The sequence below is a fragment of the Acanthochromis polyacanthus genome, chromosome 6 (assembly GCF_021347895.1).
Source record: "Acanthochromis polyacanthus isolate Apoly-LR-REF ecotype Palm Island chromosome 6, KAUST_Apoly_ChrSc, whole genome shotgun sequence".
NCBI classification, from domain to species: Eukaryota; Metazoa; Chordata; class Actinopteri; family Pomacentridae; genus Acanthochromis; species Acanthochromis polyacanthus.
The window spans coordinates 35,689,620-35,705,306 of record NC_067118.1 but is presented as its reverse complement, the minus strand read 5'-3'; the positions used below and the strand labels follow the sequence as shown (position 1 = coordinate 35,705,306).

The following is a 15,687-nucleotide window of genomic DNA, read 5'->3' as shown; positions in this document are numbered from 1 at the left end:
CTGCCATCGCCATCAGCTGACATGGATGTGTTTAATGGTCTTCCTCCCTATACATTGTACTGTCAGTCATTCAGAATTGAGGCCAATTCCATTTCATTTTTATTATCAGCATTTTTTTTTTTACTTTTTTCATTTTCACATCCTATTCCACTGCTTAACTTTTGAGGAATTGAAATGGGTATGACCCCATGTCAGCCACAGGAAACTAGCAGAGTATGAGTGCTCATGGAATAGCGGAGACTTTGCTTTTTCTGACCTCAGACAAATATTATAAAACCATGTTGCTGGGTATTGCTCTGAAGAAGATTGTAGGGGTGTGTGTTTGCCTTTATTCAGGGACTCTCTCGCTCTGGGCTGGGCCAGTGGGGAGGCAGGGTAATTGCAGTAATTCCATTACAGTTAATTTTGAGTCAGCAGGCAGGCAACAGTCACATCCTACACAGCCCTCTCTTTACACAGCCAACTAGCTTCTCAAAATCTTACAAGTACTGAGACTTAACTGGCAGAAACCAACACTGTGCAGCTACTGTGCACTTGTTCTCTAATGTTACATGAAAAAGCACAAAGTGCTGCATCATTTAATGATCTAATAAGGAGTAAACAGTTGGCTTGAAGATGATTACCTGTGAAGGAACGGAACAGAGTAGAGTTTAATGACTATCACAAGGCTTACATCCCTTTTTATCATCTGCAAAAACAGCTTTATCCTAGTCTAACTGTTTTTGTTGTTGTTGAAAGGCACTTCAAGTGTATTAATCTGGAAGAGACACAATGAGATTTCCCTCATAGCTCATAATTATCAAAGATTGCTGTGATCTTAATGATTATCACCCTGAGATGCCTCTGTGGATTTAGATGTGTTGCTGGATATCTGTGTGGATGTGTCAGTGCATTCGTCTCTGAAACGTGTGTTTTCGGCTCATTCCATGGGTGTGTTGTTGTTTGCGGGTGTATGTGGAGCAGCTTGAAGCATCTCTCCCTCCCTCCCCTCTGGCTGTGACAGCTCATCCATTTGAGTTAGACGACCAGGCTGGGATGCAGTCCTAGTGGTAATTGCCTCTGAAATGAATTACTTGGCAGAGAGCGAGAGCGAGGGAGGGGAGGAAATTGTAATTGAACTGCCCCCTCCCTCCCGCCCTCTCCCTTATGCCTGAAGTTATTACATCTGCAGTGCAGAAAGCCATTTTCCATCCACACACACATACACTCAAAAACACATGCGCACACACACACACACCCTTATAAAACCAATTCCTCCCCTCCCCCACACAATGGCCTCAGCAGAGCACCACATTGATGCAGGGTGATTTCATAGATTGATTGTTCACGGGCACATGCACACCAGGCCACTCCGCACTCTTGAACTCTTATTCGCAGCACAGACACAAACACTCTCTCGCACATGGAGTTTGCATTTGTTTGTGGCGCCCTGCTCCAAATATTCCCCTATTTGGGGTGCCATTTAGCTGGCCTTCCTGATGCCTAATGGGCTGCAGGACATTGGAGTTGGCACAAACAAAAGTGGTGTTCAGTGTCTAGCAAACCCTGGTTACCCCATATACACAGACACACACACAGCCAAGTGCTGTTATTAATAGTCTGCCTGTTGCTGGACTGCTGACAGTTAGAGGCCTGATGGATTAAAGAGCTCCCCCCGTTATGTTTGGGGTTGTACATTTATACACAGAATATGTTATTTCTCTTTGTTAAATTGGCAACCGTATAAACTGTTTCAGAAATTTAAGTCCAGTCTCACCCCAGCTTCATTATGCAATTATGCAACGCACTGTCACTCAGTCCAGTGGTGTCCTCTGGCCTTTGAATAACCGGGACATGGAAAGAGGGTGAGTGAGTTAAATGAGTCACCAACCCCCTGCTCCGGCCAGGCATGCACATGTTTTGACTCCAACCCTCGTACACAATAGGATCTATTTCTGTATATGCACTAGGGTTATCACCCCACTTATTCCAACTCCCTCTCTCTTTTTTCTCTCTCTCTCTATCTCACCCCCACTCTTTATCTAACACTCTCACCCACTTTCACAAAATCATGGCCGACAGAAACAGCCGGTCCAGTGTTAAGAGGAAAGAGAAGAAGGTGGAAAGCAAACCAAATGATGACAAGGACAAAGAAAAGGAAAAGGGCAAGGAGAAGACTGTGAAAAAGCCTGACAAACTTGTAAAGAAGTCTGAGAAGACCCCTGAGCAGCCCAAGGCAGAAGAAGAGAAGAAGAATGGGAAAAGTGAAGGAGCGACAGGAGCAGAGGCAAACAACGGTGAAGAAAATGGAGAATTTCAGCCCATAGAGCTGCCGCCTTTTGAGATCGTTACAGGGTGGGTTGTTTTTAACATGTGTCTCTCTAACCTGTTTTTGCTCTTTAACACATCTAGTTTTTGTTTATTGGAAACTTTGCTTCATAGATGAACACACTTCTCGTCTTTCTATGATTCATGCTGCCCAAACTGCATGTTCTATAGTAGGATACTAGTGACTTGCACCTGCCATCCTTACTAACCCAGCGGTAAGAATAGGGATGAGTCAGAGCGCCAACACAGATGCCCTGCTATATCACTCCACCTAGCATCTGTTCCCCTGTCTCTGTCCTTTGAGTGCAGGCTGTTTGATATCACAGCTATAAGAGATCTATTTGTGTGATCCATCTGGAGCTTCATGTGCAATAAAACAACAGATTAATAAAGAAAGGCAGGTGAGGCTGTGTGCCTTGAGCAGTGACCAAACCATACAGGGCCTTTCACAGATCCTTGGATGATTTAGGATGACGCTTAATATTCATAGAAATATCAGTCATGCTTGTTACTATACACTGTGTCATAAAAATGAACATTGTTTTATTTGACCCTGTGTCTTGGATCGGTGTCGAATACATCACAGAATACGTGAATCATCATGTCAGTGTTGAGCAAGCAAGTGAAGGCCTTTTCACCCGGACAGTCATGTCGGGCACCTTTCAAAGTGGTTCCAAAGTGACAGATTTCTTTAAAAGTGCTACTAATAGACACTTCAGGATGTTAGATCTAACCCTGTTGTCAAAATGTTTTGTGAAAAGTTTACTTGTGAAAACATCATATTAGATTTGTGAGAACTTTCACTCCAACTCTCCACCAGGGAACAGATGAGTCCGTTCTACTTCAAGTTTCAGTTCAGGAATGTTGAGTACTCATCAGGGAGGAACAAAACCCTTCTGTGCTTCAGAGTGGATACAGCAGGAGGCAGCACTGAGCCTCTGAAAGGTTATATGGAGGATGAACATGCCACAGCACACGCTGAAGAGGCCTTCTTTCAACAGGTAGTGAATGCTCTCACTCAGCTGTTTGTAGTACCATGTTACACATATGTGAATCCCACAGAAGATAGGATTTCTGGCAGTTTCTAATATAGTCATCTAAGTTTTCTCTGCTTCTACTTCAGTCTCCACTTCCTCTCTTTCTAGGTGCTCCCCAACTCTTCCCAAGAGTATGATGTCACATGGTACGTGTCATCCAGTCCTTGTGCATCTTGTGCAGCCAAACTGGCAAACATCCTCCAGCAGCGCAAAAAGCTTCGTCTCTGCATATTCTGCTCCCGTCTCTTCGAGTGGGAGCAGCCAGAAATAGTAGAAGGGCTTAATGCCCTGGCGAGGGCAGGCTGCAAACTGCGGATGATGAAGCCATCTGACTTCGTGCATGTTTGGGAAACGTATGTGGAGAAGGAAGACCAGAGCTTTGCACCATGGGAGGACTGTCAGGAGAACTACAACTACTATGTGGAGAAACTGGCTGAAGTCCTTAAATAGATGTGAGTTAGGAAGTGTTGTGTATGAAATGCTATCAGGTCAATAAAACATGTTTGTTTTAAGTGTTGTCTTGATAATAACTATTTTTTCATGTGTTTTTTCCCCTTTCTTGTCACCGTTACAGGTGCACAGGATTTCCTTACAGACTGAACCACACATCCATCTACTTGTGAAAGTTCCACTGGCTGAATGCGTGTTTCTTGCAGTCACATCTGATGGTGTTTGAACAGACACTCATGGCTACAATTTATACTTTTATTTTGACTTTTTCATAGAGAGAAACAAAATGCTTGCATTTCTAGATAAATATATCAAACAATATCCAACCAGTCACTTTAAAAGCGGTAACACTCATTGCTGAACCATTTACAGCGTTAATAAGCTTTGGAGATGTTATATTTACTGACATCTGGTGTTTGTACACAGAACTGAAAAACTGATGGAGGCTGAACGCACCGGTGAGCCACAACGTTAAAACCACTGACAGCTGAAGTAAATAATATTGCTCATCCCATTACAATGCAGTCTATTACTGGTGAATCTTGGGTTCTGGCTTTAATGTGGATGTACTGTTACACATACTATCCACCTTAACATGGCATTGAATGAGGGCAACGAAGCACAGCTGCTCGGGTATGGCTCCAGAAACACTACAAAGAGCCGAAAGACAAGATTTCAAACCAGTCAAGCATCTGTGGGATGCACCAGAATAATCCCAATCTACAAAGGCTGCCAGCATCCGAGTGCCAGACACCACAGGACACCGCTACAGGTCCATATTGCAGCGAGTCAGATCCATTTTTTCAGCATAAAGGGGACCTATGTGATATCAGGCTGGTGACTTTATTGTTGTGGCTGATCGGACTAAGCTCTCCTACAGGTAATGACATATTTATAGTACCGGTACATACAATAATTATTAATGATTATCACACAAATAATGTTTCAAATTTGACAGTGCTGTCAAATGATGTGAATTAAAATATGTACAATTCCTGAACAGGTTTGGGCTGCCAAGTCCTGTTGTGTATGGAACAAATTTACACACAGTTGGACGCTAACTATCTCCAGAGTGTGATATCTCAACAGCTATGGAATGAATTCCTGTTAATTTTGGTATTTGTGGTGTCCAAAGAATGAATCCTAATTAATTTTTACAAATTCTATCCAGCACTGCAGATGAGACAAGTTTCCACATGTCCACACAGGTCTTACCAGGAGGGGTTCGAAAATGGTTGACCTTTAAAACTACTTAAAATAACATAATGATCCTCAGCTGTACTTAAATGTAAACAAGGTGACAGACCATATTGAGCTGAGTAATAGATGTGCAGTGATTGAGACGGTGGTGATGATTGCACAGTATCAAGATAGTCTCTCTTATCCAAAAATGTTGTTCTGTGGTTTGTAATGACATTAAATCCACAGAGGGCTGAAACAAGTGCGCTGACTTGTTTATAGTTGTCCACTAAAATGATGCAACGACAGCTTCAGCGACTCATTGCTGAAAGGAAACCAGACCGCCGTTGTTTTCTGTGGTGTCATGGTTGTCACTCGTCACAGCTGAGGACATAAAGAGTAACACATTACGTCTGTGCAATCGAGAAACCGGCACAGCATTCACGTCATAAAAAAATGCTTATTAGAAAAGTATATTTGTAATTAAACTTTATTACCTTTGTCCTCTGGCGAGGTTATTGGTAATGGTGTTGTTTCGCTGCAAATTGTGCCATTCTCATCTCCTTCTGCGGATCAGATTGTTTTTAACAAAGCAATCAAGAAAAAAAGGAAATCGTTAGCATCTGATAAAGAAACAATCAAACACTGTTTTGAGAAAAGAACTCAAAAAATTGATGCTATGATATTTGTTGTATTATGTGGTAGATATTTAATATATTTGGGCTTCTGACAAAACGAGACATTAAAAGCAACACTTTCATTTCTGAGAAACTGACACTCATGGTTTCGCAATTTTCTGGCATTTTATAGAAACTCGTGAATGATAACTGACAACATACTGAGCTGATGAACCAAGATTGAACATAATTCTTTAGCAAAGTCAGTAGTAAGTTGTCTGTTTTTTGTCATCTTTGGGTTACTTTTTACCTTTCGGTGGTGGGTTCACATCCGCATCAGTGATGTATTCGACCAGTGGACAGGGTGCGTCTGCAGCAGGAAGAAGGAAGGAACTTAAATATGAGCATGAAGGCGAGCTGTCAAAGCCAAACCCAAGCCTTACTGTCAGTTGGTAGTTTCGCAAACTATTTTCCAAAATAGCTCATGATCAAATCAGTAGTTTGACTGTAACTTCAGCACATTTGCAAAAGGCAACCAAAAGTCAGGAGGGGAAGTGTCAACATACCAGAACAGTCTTTTAGCTGAGCCATGGTGAGAAACAGGTTGGCCTCGTCTGGTTTCTCATCAGGAGCAGCTGTGTGAAAAAAAAGATAGTAGGTGAGCACATTGTGGCTTTTTTGTGCTCATTTTCAGATTAAAACACAGATCAAATGAGTGTCACATCTGAACGTGCAGTACCTAACTCCTGAGAGGAATATCTGTTTATTTTAGCTGCAACACGCTTTACTAGCTGGCTGCTACTTATCTGTGCTACTGATTTGTGTACATTGGGTCCCTGGAGCTTTTTTTTATTTTTTTCTGAAAATAGTTGCCTTCTGCAGCAGACACTCTGAAAGCTGTGAGAAAGGAACCAAAACTGATCTGGCTCCGTGAAGCCTTAAGGAAGTTACACATTTAGGTGATGCTTTTTTGTAGGTTCCTTAACTATGAGTCACCACATTGTTTGTACATTGATGTTGATATTTCATAACTATAATGTGTTTATAGCATTTATAGTCACTTCAGTATCGCCAATTTTTTACAGTGAAGTGCACTTGAACCTGGTTTGCGGGTGACTTTGAGAATGATGCATCCAAGCAAGACGAAAACGATGCCAAAGAAGAGAACGCCAGTGATGGAAAGAAGCACCCTCCTCTTCAAAACTACATGTGGAGAATGCAAACAGAAATTGAAGTGACACAGAATATTTGTTGGGCAAACACTCCAGGCTTCCACATGTCATACTTACGTAGGTTTTTCGTCTTGTGAGATGTACTTATTTTGGAATATGTCGGTCTCCCAGTACGAATGCCCTGACACTTGTACGAGCTCTGGTCTGGATCATTGCTCGGTGTGACTTTGTATTTCACAGAGCGAGACGTGTTGATCGGCTTGTCCTCTCTGAACCTGTTTTAAAACGATTTCCTTGAAGTTTCTGGATTGTTGTCAATTTTCATAGAAGCTTATTACTACCAGTATTACCATGTGTAATTCCAATCCGTGTATTGGCCATCCGTCACTTCACACTGGAACACCAAACTGTCAGTAGAGAAGGCTTCACCCCATCCAGTTAACAGGGTTATACTAGCCTGTGGGCGCTCTGCAACAAACACAATAACACCTCTGATAACACACATTAAGATAGGATAAGCTATACTTAATGGTTCCCAAAGTGAAATTAGCATTGGACAGTGGCTTTTAGAGCTCTAAGGAACTAAAGCACCATAATACCTGTAAACACCAGAATAACAAAAGGAGGGAGTCAAAAAACACACCTTCAATGTCAAGCTTGAGATCCTGACTAGTTTTGTTGAAGACCATTTCTGTTCCTCTTCTAGCCTCGCATTTATATAATCCAGCGTTTGCCCTCGTGACAGAACCGATGCTATGACTGAGTTCAGAAATGTGAAGTTTATTGCCGTCTTTGAACCACAGGAACTCCCATCCAGAGGAGACATTAATGTGACAGCTGAAGGAGACCTCATCTTCAGTGTGCATCAAACTGTGCTCAGGAGTCTGCATCAGTGTAACTTGGGGTTTTGTATCTGAGGGTTGATTAAAAAAAAAAAAAACAGTGTTAAAGGGAGGTCACATTACACAGTGCTGCATGAGAAGCTGAGTTTTTGACTAGTGTACATTGCTTTAAATAAACATTTCTATATACATTTCATATGCTGACTTCATCATAGCTACTTCCTCATCAGAATAATAAAAAAAGAAATCAAAAGCAGTAGCGCCAATATATTTGTGCTTCATGTAGTTATTTGCTTTCTTGCAGAGAATTATGTGAAAATGATACTGTGATTCTCAACCTTTATGAAGCTACAGCAATGACAACAATATAGTTATCATCATCTTGCTTATTTGACTCAAAAAGACAATGATTTTACAGGGGGTCATGTACAGGCTGCCTACAGATTTTTTTTTTTTTTTTTTACCTTTGGATGGAGCCAGGCTAATTAATTCTCTGCTCCAAATCTTCAAGTCAACTGTCTCTTTGCTGTAGCTTCATAATAAACATGATAGATTGTTTAATTCTTGGCAATAAAGTGAATAATGGTATTTTACAGAATGTCACACTGTTTCTTTCTAATTTCTGTTTCTGTTTAATGCAACTGCTACTTGCGAATATTTGTTTAAAAAAACTGCAATGTAATTGTAATCAAATGGTTTCTCTAAAGAGCTGAGTCAAAAATAAAGAAAAAAATCTCACCATAAACATCCAGTCTTAGTTCAGAACTGCGGCTGGTCTTGACAGATCTGATCTTCAGTTTTGCCGAGCAACTGTAATTTCCGCGGTGCGAGGGTGAAGCAGAATGGATAGTAAGAGTAGATTTGTCTTGGCCATAAGTCATACTCGCATTAGTCTGGACCTTTGTATCTTTGTACCACGTATATGTCCAGTCAGAGCTGGTAGGCATCTCACAGCTAAACTTCACACCCTCAGTGGGGAACACATCCAACCACTGGGTTACCTTCTTTAAAGATGGAACAGGGATTTCTAGAGAAAGAGAGACACATTAACTACTCCACATGTCCTTAGAGAATATGCATGAAATCTATAAAAGCATATAAAAGCAACAAATCAATGCAAAGTAACTTTCTTTGGCTCACCAGATATGAGTAAAGTCCGTCCATCACTGCGCTCTGTGTTGAACATTGTTCTGCTTCTTATGGCCTTGCACTCATAATTCCCATTGTTCAGTAAAGTGGCATTATCAATTCGGAAACTGCTGCTGTCGCTAAGGAGAGATGCTCCATCTTTGTACCAGTGATAGGTCCAACCAGATGAGATTGTAACTTTGCATTCAAAGGACACTGGCTCTCCAGTGTAGAGCTTATCAGCATCTGGCTGTTGAGTCATCAAGGGCTTTGGCTTTTTCTCTGAACACATCAAACAGGAGGAATGTTTCTGTGCCACGTTTTGTCAAAGTCAGATAATATGATAATAACCAGAGATGCACAGTGGAAATACATCTGCATGCTACAAATAAATATGCAGAGGAAGTAGAAACTTACCGTCAACCTCAAGATGTAAAGCCTGACTTGAATCAGTGGTGAAGTTGCGATTACTGCCTCTTTTAACTCGGCATGTATATGATCCTCCACTTGTTGCTCCAACAGGGTTGATAGGATATTTGCTTTCTGATCCAACAAGTGGACTGCCATCTTTGAACCACAGGTACTCCCATCCAGAGGAGACATTAATGTGACAGCTGAAGGAGACGGATTCTCCAGGAAACATCACCTTGTACTCAGGGTCCTGTGTCAGTATGACATCTGGTTTCTTATCTGAAGAAGCATAACCATATGCAAAATTACAGAAATTAAGAAGTTGACCTTTCACAACCCTCTAAAACATACACACCCACAAGAAATCCCCCTGTAGAATATACATCTAAACCTAAGAAAACATTTCCTTGTATTATATAGATACCCCATTAAATGCATATTTATTTTGCTGTCAGTTAAAAAGACGAAAACTCACCATACACCATGAGACGAAGCGGAGAACTTGAGATGCTTTTGACAGTCCTGTCCTGGAGATGGCCTTTACACTCATATAGTCCGTTATGTTTATCCGATACAGTAGAGTTGATGAAAAGAGTTGCTCTATTCAAGCCAAAAAGCACTGTATTATTAGCCTGGACCTCCACTTTATCTTTGTACCATGTATATGTCCAGCCTGAGCCACTTTGCATCTCACAGCTCAGCTCCACACCCTCAGTGGGGAACACATCCAACCACTGGGTTACTTTCTTCAAAGATGGAACAGGGATTTCTAAAAAATAAAAAAAGACCCATATTACAAATCCTGTTTACAGAGCTAAAACTAACAGGGACTTTCATTGTTTGGTCTACAAAATACCATTAGTGACTTTTTGTTCCGTGAACTTTGGGAACAAGTTCAGTTATTTCACTTTGTTAGCCATTAGAGATATCAATTCTTTTAGCTAAGACCTCCACTTTAACACAAACATGCATACACTGCCCACTTGTGAGGCATCCCTTTGTTCTTTATGCTACACCACAACATCCTGTTTCAACAGAAAATGCTTAAAATAACGGAAGCATGACGTTCTTTCACTGAATTTTAAAACTCTTTTTAAGGCAGCATGACAAAACAAAAAGACAACTTCTCTTAAAAGATTGCACATACTTAGAACAAACGCAACAACAGCATTACTTCTTTTTACCTACCAAGAACATCTTGTTGTGTTTTCTCACTAGAGTTTGTTGTTGTTGGCACGTCCCCTCTGATGCCCCTGCAAGAATAACTCCCTTTGTCAGAAAGACCAAGAAAGACGCTGATGGTTTCGCTAGTGTCAGGTAGCTCATTTTCATCCTTGTACCACTGATACGTCCAGCCAGAGGACACAGTAACTTTGCAAGTGAAGTTCACTGTTTCTCCGACATACATTGGGTTGAAACCATCCTTGCTCAGTGTTGCTGTCGGTACATTATCTGAAACAGACAAGCAGTTCACACTGTATTATTTCTACACCATATTTTAAAGCTTGTGATGTAGCTGTATTATGAGATACACCTGTACAAAATCCTGTAATAAAATACAACTACTTTGCCCTAAAGTATACTTTTATGATGCAAATAATGTTGCATTGGTTTACATTAGATGTGTTTTTAACATTTTACTACCTTCATTTATGTTAATATAGAGAATGAAAAACACCTCCCAGTATAAACACATTTAAATTGACACATTTATGAAATAGTCAACAAAGACTGTACCATTATAACCACTCAAACTATGTATAGTTACATGAAAACTGGCATACTGAAATGAAGACAAATGACTGTATTTTTAAAAAAAAAAAAAAAAGGCTGACAGTGTAAAGCAATGAGATAATTGACAACATGCTCTTGTTTTCCTGTGCTGTAAATATGAAGCTACTCAGCAGTCGGTTAGCTCAGCACAGTGTCCAAAAACAGCCTTTCTGGGTCCTTCCAAAGGCAACACAATCTCCAACCCATCCTGGCAACTCTGTGATGGCAAGGCCTTTGTGCAAAACTAAGCTGACTGACTGTTGAGCTGGTATAAAGATATGAGTGGTATTAATTGTCATTTAATTTTAAAAAGAGACGTATAACCCTCAAAATGTTAAAGTAACTTCTTTAAACTTGCAATAATTAATTTGATTTTGGATAGCTGAGGGCTGCAAACACCAGCTGTGAGCATATCAATGACATTAACTTTAAATGTTGAAATGGACCCCATAGAGGATAAAGCAGTGTACAGATAATGGATGGATGGATGCTGAAATGTTGAGTCCTTGACAAACATTTACTTATTTACATATCCGATAGTTACGAAGCACAATGGTCAATCATGTGGAATTCTGCTTCTCAAGACTGAGAAGAGCAATTTTTGAGGGATTATTTGTTATTCTAAAAAATATAAAGCTGAATTTAAGTGAAGATAATATGCTACAGTATGTAAAAAGATTAAAACTGACCATAGACTTTGATGGTAACGCTGTTACTGGATTCAGAGGCGACGTTTCTGGATATGTGGTGAGCTCTGCAGGTATAGTCTCCTCGATGTGCTGTGGTGACTGTGATGTTGAGCGTTAATCCCTCTTCATCCACGATCGTGTATGCGTCCTCTTGGAGCTTCACATTATTTCTGTACCATGTGAACGTCCAGTCAGAGCTGCTGACTTCACATCCGAACTCCACTGTCTCGTTAACAAACACATCTGACCAGGTACTGAGCAGCTTCAGAGTTGGTGTAGGTGGGTCTGAAAACAGGTCAGAGTGCCAGGTATGTATAAAAAATGCATACATGCTGGTGCAGATGTGTGTGAATGACCTGATTGTATTGTAGCATGGCCTGGCTGGTGTCACAGTATATAGATTTGCTCACCAGAGATACGAAGAAGTGTAGGTTCACTCTCCTCTGTGAAGAATTTGTCTTTTCCCCTCTTGGATTTGCAGCGGTACTTTCCATTGTCAGAGTGAGTCACAGACGTTATTGTATACTTATTGTCGTTAGCTGCAGGAATTTCTTGTCCATTACGGTACCACAGATATTCCCATCCAACGGACACATCGACCGAGCATTGGAAGGTGATAGATTCTCCACGGAACATCTCCTGATAGTTTGAACTTCGGCTCACCTTGGGCTTGGGCCGGTTTGCTATTCAGAAAAAAAAGGAACATTTTAGTTATTTGATCTACCCTCTATAGAAGTACTGCAAAAATACATGTAATCAAATGTAACAAAACTTACCATGAACTTTGAGTTCGAGGGAGTTACTACTTTCAGTTGTGACACCTTTTGTTTTGTGCTGACCTTTACAGGTATATTTTCCTGAATTTGTTGGTGCAGTGATTGTAAGCACCATTCCATCTCCAGAGAAAGCCAAATTTGCATCTGCATCCATTTTGTCTCCATTTTTGTACCAGATGAAGGTCCAGTCAGAGCTATCACTAATAGAACAACTAAACTCCACTTTCTCAGAAGGGAAGACTTCCAACCAGCCTGAATTTTGCTGCAGTATTGGTACAGGAGGCACTGAAAAAGCATTTAAAGAGGAAAAGAATTCAGTTGATGTGTGACATAAGAAATAAATTTGACTTCTGCTCTTTCAAAACACATACTTGAAAATTCCACACTGAAATGTAATTGATGTATAACTTTAATAAGAAGGTTCTACTTTTGCTGTCTTACAGGAATGCAACTGTAGTAATGAAGTTGTGTGGATACAAACCAGACAGTGAAACGTAAAATAAAAGTTTGAATTAAAAAAAAAGTTCACAATGATTTCACAGGTGGCATTTGTTGAATCACAGCTTGAAAACCCTCATTTCTCTTCAAACAGAATGTGAATACTCAAAGGGGTTACTATTAAAAATACGCATAAGGGGAAAAAGCCTCACCTGTGCTCTTTGAAATAATAACATCTATTCACATGAAACCTGTAAAATTGAACCCTGGAAATTTTGAAAGACGCTACACGATCAATCTCACTTTAGATTTTTACGTAGAGGAAAAGATCAGAACTTCAAATCTCACCATAGCGAGTGATCACTTCCTGCTGAGCAGTGACTGGAGGGGCATACGTGGGTACGAAGGTGGCTGTTGGATGAGTGGAGCGGTGGAGGAAAAAAAGTTTAGATCGTAACAATCACAAATTTGTATATTTGAGGTGAAGACAAAAACAGTGGTGATAACAAACAAAGAAAAATGAAATTATGAATTTTCTGTAATTTATAGATGAAATAATCATCAGTGGAAGCTCTAAATGAATGACCAGTTATAAAACTCGGTTGCATTTAAACCTAATTGAATAAAGAAAAAAATTAATGGCACTGCAATTGAAATAGCTGATGTAAAAAAGCATGAGAGTGACATAATCGGTGGAAGAAAAAACAGGAACACCTGAAAAGCGACAAACTACGTTCTTAGACATTTCCTCAAATGAAACACCTCGAAGAAATCCAACATAAAGCAAAAGACTGCAGGACTGCACAGCAAATTGTCATGTGTTGTTTTATCCAATACATAAGAACATGGACATACTTGTGCTAAGGCATGACCAGTAAGGTTACAGAATACTGAGAACAACTTGTGCTTGTGGGTGACTAATTGTCGGAACTGCCAGCATGACAACAAAATACTTCCTCATGTTAACTTTACCCATGTTCTGCTTCCTAAACATTGCTTTGTTCTGACTCTGACTTTTTGTCTTTTTTTTTTATTTTAAAGAAAATCTAATGATAAATATGAACTGAATAAATTAGTTTGCAATCACAGCAGTCAACTCGGACACTGAACTTGGTCTTACAGTCAAGGAAATAGTATTGTTGCTTTGAATAAATAAAAACTGCAATAAACTAGCTTCAAATGTTCAAATCCATGCAGTTTTCTCAAATACAAAATGCCTTTTCGGTGTGTCAGATTTTTTTTCCTACCATCCGGTTCATCCTGAGCAGCACAAACAGCAGTCAGATCTGTTAAATCAAACAATGACAAATGATTAGTGAGACTACAATTTGATTGTATGTAAAAATACTCTAAATATAAATCGCAAAAATTAATGCAAAAAGTTTAAAACTTACATGTGACAATGAAGACCTTGAAAAGCCACATTTTCCATCGAACCTTACATGAAGAGTCTGCGTTGCTGACTTGAGTCATATCTGCTGTGCAGCGAAGCTCATTAAAGGAAACAAACTGCAGTTGAGTTGGGCGTGTGTGACAAATTCATTTCTAAACGCACCTCAGGAGAACAGCTTTTCCTGTTCATCTGCTTTTTTTCTTGTTGAAGCAACAGGAAATGTGTTGGTAAACCACAGTCAGATGCGTGTCTTCTCAGCATGAATTTGAACTGCTGATTTGTGCTGAAAAGTGACGGAAGGTTTAAGGAATTGAAAGAACTTGCAAACATGTTAAATATCTTGACAAGACCTGATGCTGTGTTGAATGGCAATCAAAATGTTTCTTATTGTTTACAATGCGTGTGTAGAGGAATTGAAAAGATTCACAATATGTCAAGATTATGTAAAATATGGTTATGATTTCAGAAGACATTACTTCATGTACGGATGACAGAATGTAAAGTACGTTGAACTAAAACCAAAATTACATGTAAAACCAAAGTTTCCATACTTTTTTTGTTCAATTCACAGCTGATCTTTTTTTAAAACTGCATGTGGTGTTATTGTGGGGCATGAGGGGAAGCTATACACCTTTTTTTATACTTCTCTGAACTCAGCCCATTAACCACAAACTGTATGGCACATCACCCTGCCTTCAGCTGACAGTCACTCTTTGAAATGTAAATGGGAAGAAGCTTTTTGACAGTTTACTTCTTGCTGAACATACAGTTTCTGGTGTCTAACTCTCAATGATGCAATTGCAGCCAAAGGTGCATCTACTACATACTGACGAAATGGGAGTGAATACTTATTTTCAGTTTTTAATTAATTGACACTGTTTGGCAAAAATCAGTTTTCATTTTGACATGAAATAGTCTTTTCTTTGTTTTCTTTGTTTCTTGTAAAAAAAAAAAAAAAAAAAAAGCCCAATAAAATTGCCATAATTCACTGCTAAAAAGCAATACAACCAACAACCATACAAAAAAGGAACACCTCCAAGGGGGTTAAATATTTTTTACAGGCACTGTACATGGCTTTAAATGCAGACATAAAGGTCATACACCTGTCTGGTAATCACAATCATCAAGTGCTGAAGTATCACAGCCTACTAACTGTGGTAAAGCAGGGCTTCCTGTATGGCTGAGATGCTGCATGCCAATATCAAACAGCTTTCTGTTCCTCTGACAGTCTTCATTCACCAAACTCACCATGGGGTGTCAGTATAATACACAAAAATCACATTCATCCCCACTCCTGCCTGAGACCCTGACATGCATGGTGTTATCACAACATAAAGCACCTCAAACAATGAATGGATGTCCCTTCATAAAGCATTGTGTAGCCTAATCTACAATAAAAGTTGTAAATGAGTCAGCTATGTTACAGGGCTGCAAAACCAGGACCTCCACAATTCTTGGTGGGGCTGAGGGCAAGG

The 15,687-nt window shown here is 39.9% G+C and overlaps 2 protein-coding genes across 2 annotated transcripts; one reads left to right on the top strand and one right to left on the bottom strand.

Moving 5' to 3' along the window:
• Nucleotides 1-1,907: 1,907 nt before the first annotated feature.
• apobec2b (apolipoprotein B mRNA editing enzyme, catalytic polypeptide-like 2b) lies at nucleotides 1,908-4,794 on the top strand. The gene is made up of 4 exons (XM_022191761.2): nucleotides 1,908-2,334; nucleotides 3,128-3,308; nucleotides 3,453-3,796; nucleotides 3,919-4,794. Exons 1-3 carry the CDS (start codon nucleotides 2,051-2,053, stop codon nucleotides 3,792-3,794), a joined length of 807 nt encoding a protein of 268 aa, XP_022047453.1. The 5' UTR covers nucleotides 1,908-2,050; the 3' UTR covers nucleotides 3,795-3,796; nucleotides 3,919-4,794.
• Nucleotides 4,036-15,152, bottom strand: LOC110949622 (titin). Its single transcript, XM_022191767.2, has 19 exons — nucleotides 14,214-15,152; nucleotides 14,067-14,105; nucleotides 13,168-13,230; nucleotides 12,382-12,666; nucleotides 12,016-12,288; nucleotides 11,606-11,890; nucleotides 10,332-10,595; nucleotides 9,619-9,912; nucleotides 9,150-9,422; nucleotides 8,745-9,014; nucleotides 8,344-8,631; nucleotides 7,406-7,675; nucleotides 7,113-7,230; nucleotides 6,880-7,037; nucleotides 6,692-6,793; nucleotides 6,157-6,225; nucleotides 5,901-5,960; nucleotides 5,471-5,539; nucleotides 4,036-5,357 (listed from the first exon to the last, which is right to left on the bottom strand). Exons 1-19 carry the CDS (start codon nucleotides 14,290-14,292, stop codon nucleotides 5,293-5,295), a joined length of 3,324 nt encoding a protein of 1,107 aa, XP_022047459.2. The 5' UTR covers nucleotides 14,293-15,152; the 3' UTR covers nucleotides 4,036-5,292.
• Between the last annotated feature and the right edge of the window lie 535 nt (nucleotides 15,153-15,687).

Bases quoted from the DNA above. Each gene is read 5' to 3' on its own strand.
- apobec2b (XM_022191761.2), top strand. From the start codon at position 2,051: ATGGCCGACAGAAACAGCCGGTCCAGTGTTAAGAGGAAAGAGAAGAAG. The intron at 2,335-3,127 runs GTGGGTTGTTTT...ACTCTCCACCAG, and splicing joins CCTTTTGAGATCGTTACAGG to GGAACAGATGAGTCCGTTCT. The intron at 3,309-3,452 runs GTAGTGAATGCT...CTCTCTTTCTAG, and splicing joins AAGAGGCCTTCTTTCAACAG to GTGCTCCCCAACTCTTCCCA.
- LOC110949622 (XM_022191767.2), bottom strand. From the start codon at position 14,292: ATGACTCAAGTCAGCAACGCAGACTCTTCATGTAAGGTTCGATGGAAA. The intron at 9,015-9,149 runs GTAAGTTTCTAC...TGATGTGTTCAG, and splicing joins TTTACATCTTGAGGTTGACG to AGAAAAAGCCAAAGCCCTTG. The intron at 5,540-5,900 runs GTAAAAAGTAAC...TCTGATCCGCAG, and splicing joins TGTGAACCCACCACCGAAAG to AAGGAGATGAGAATGGCACA.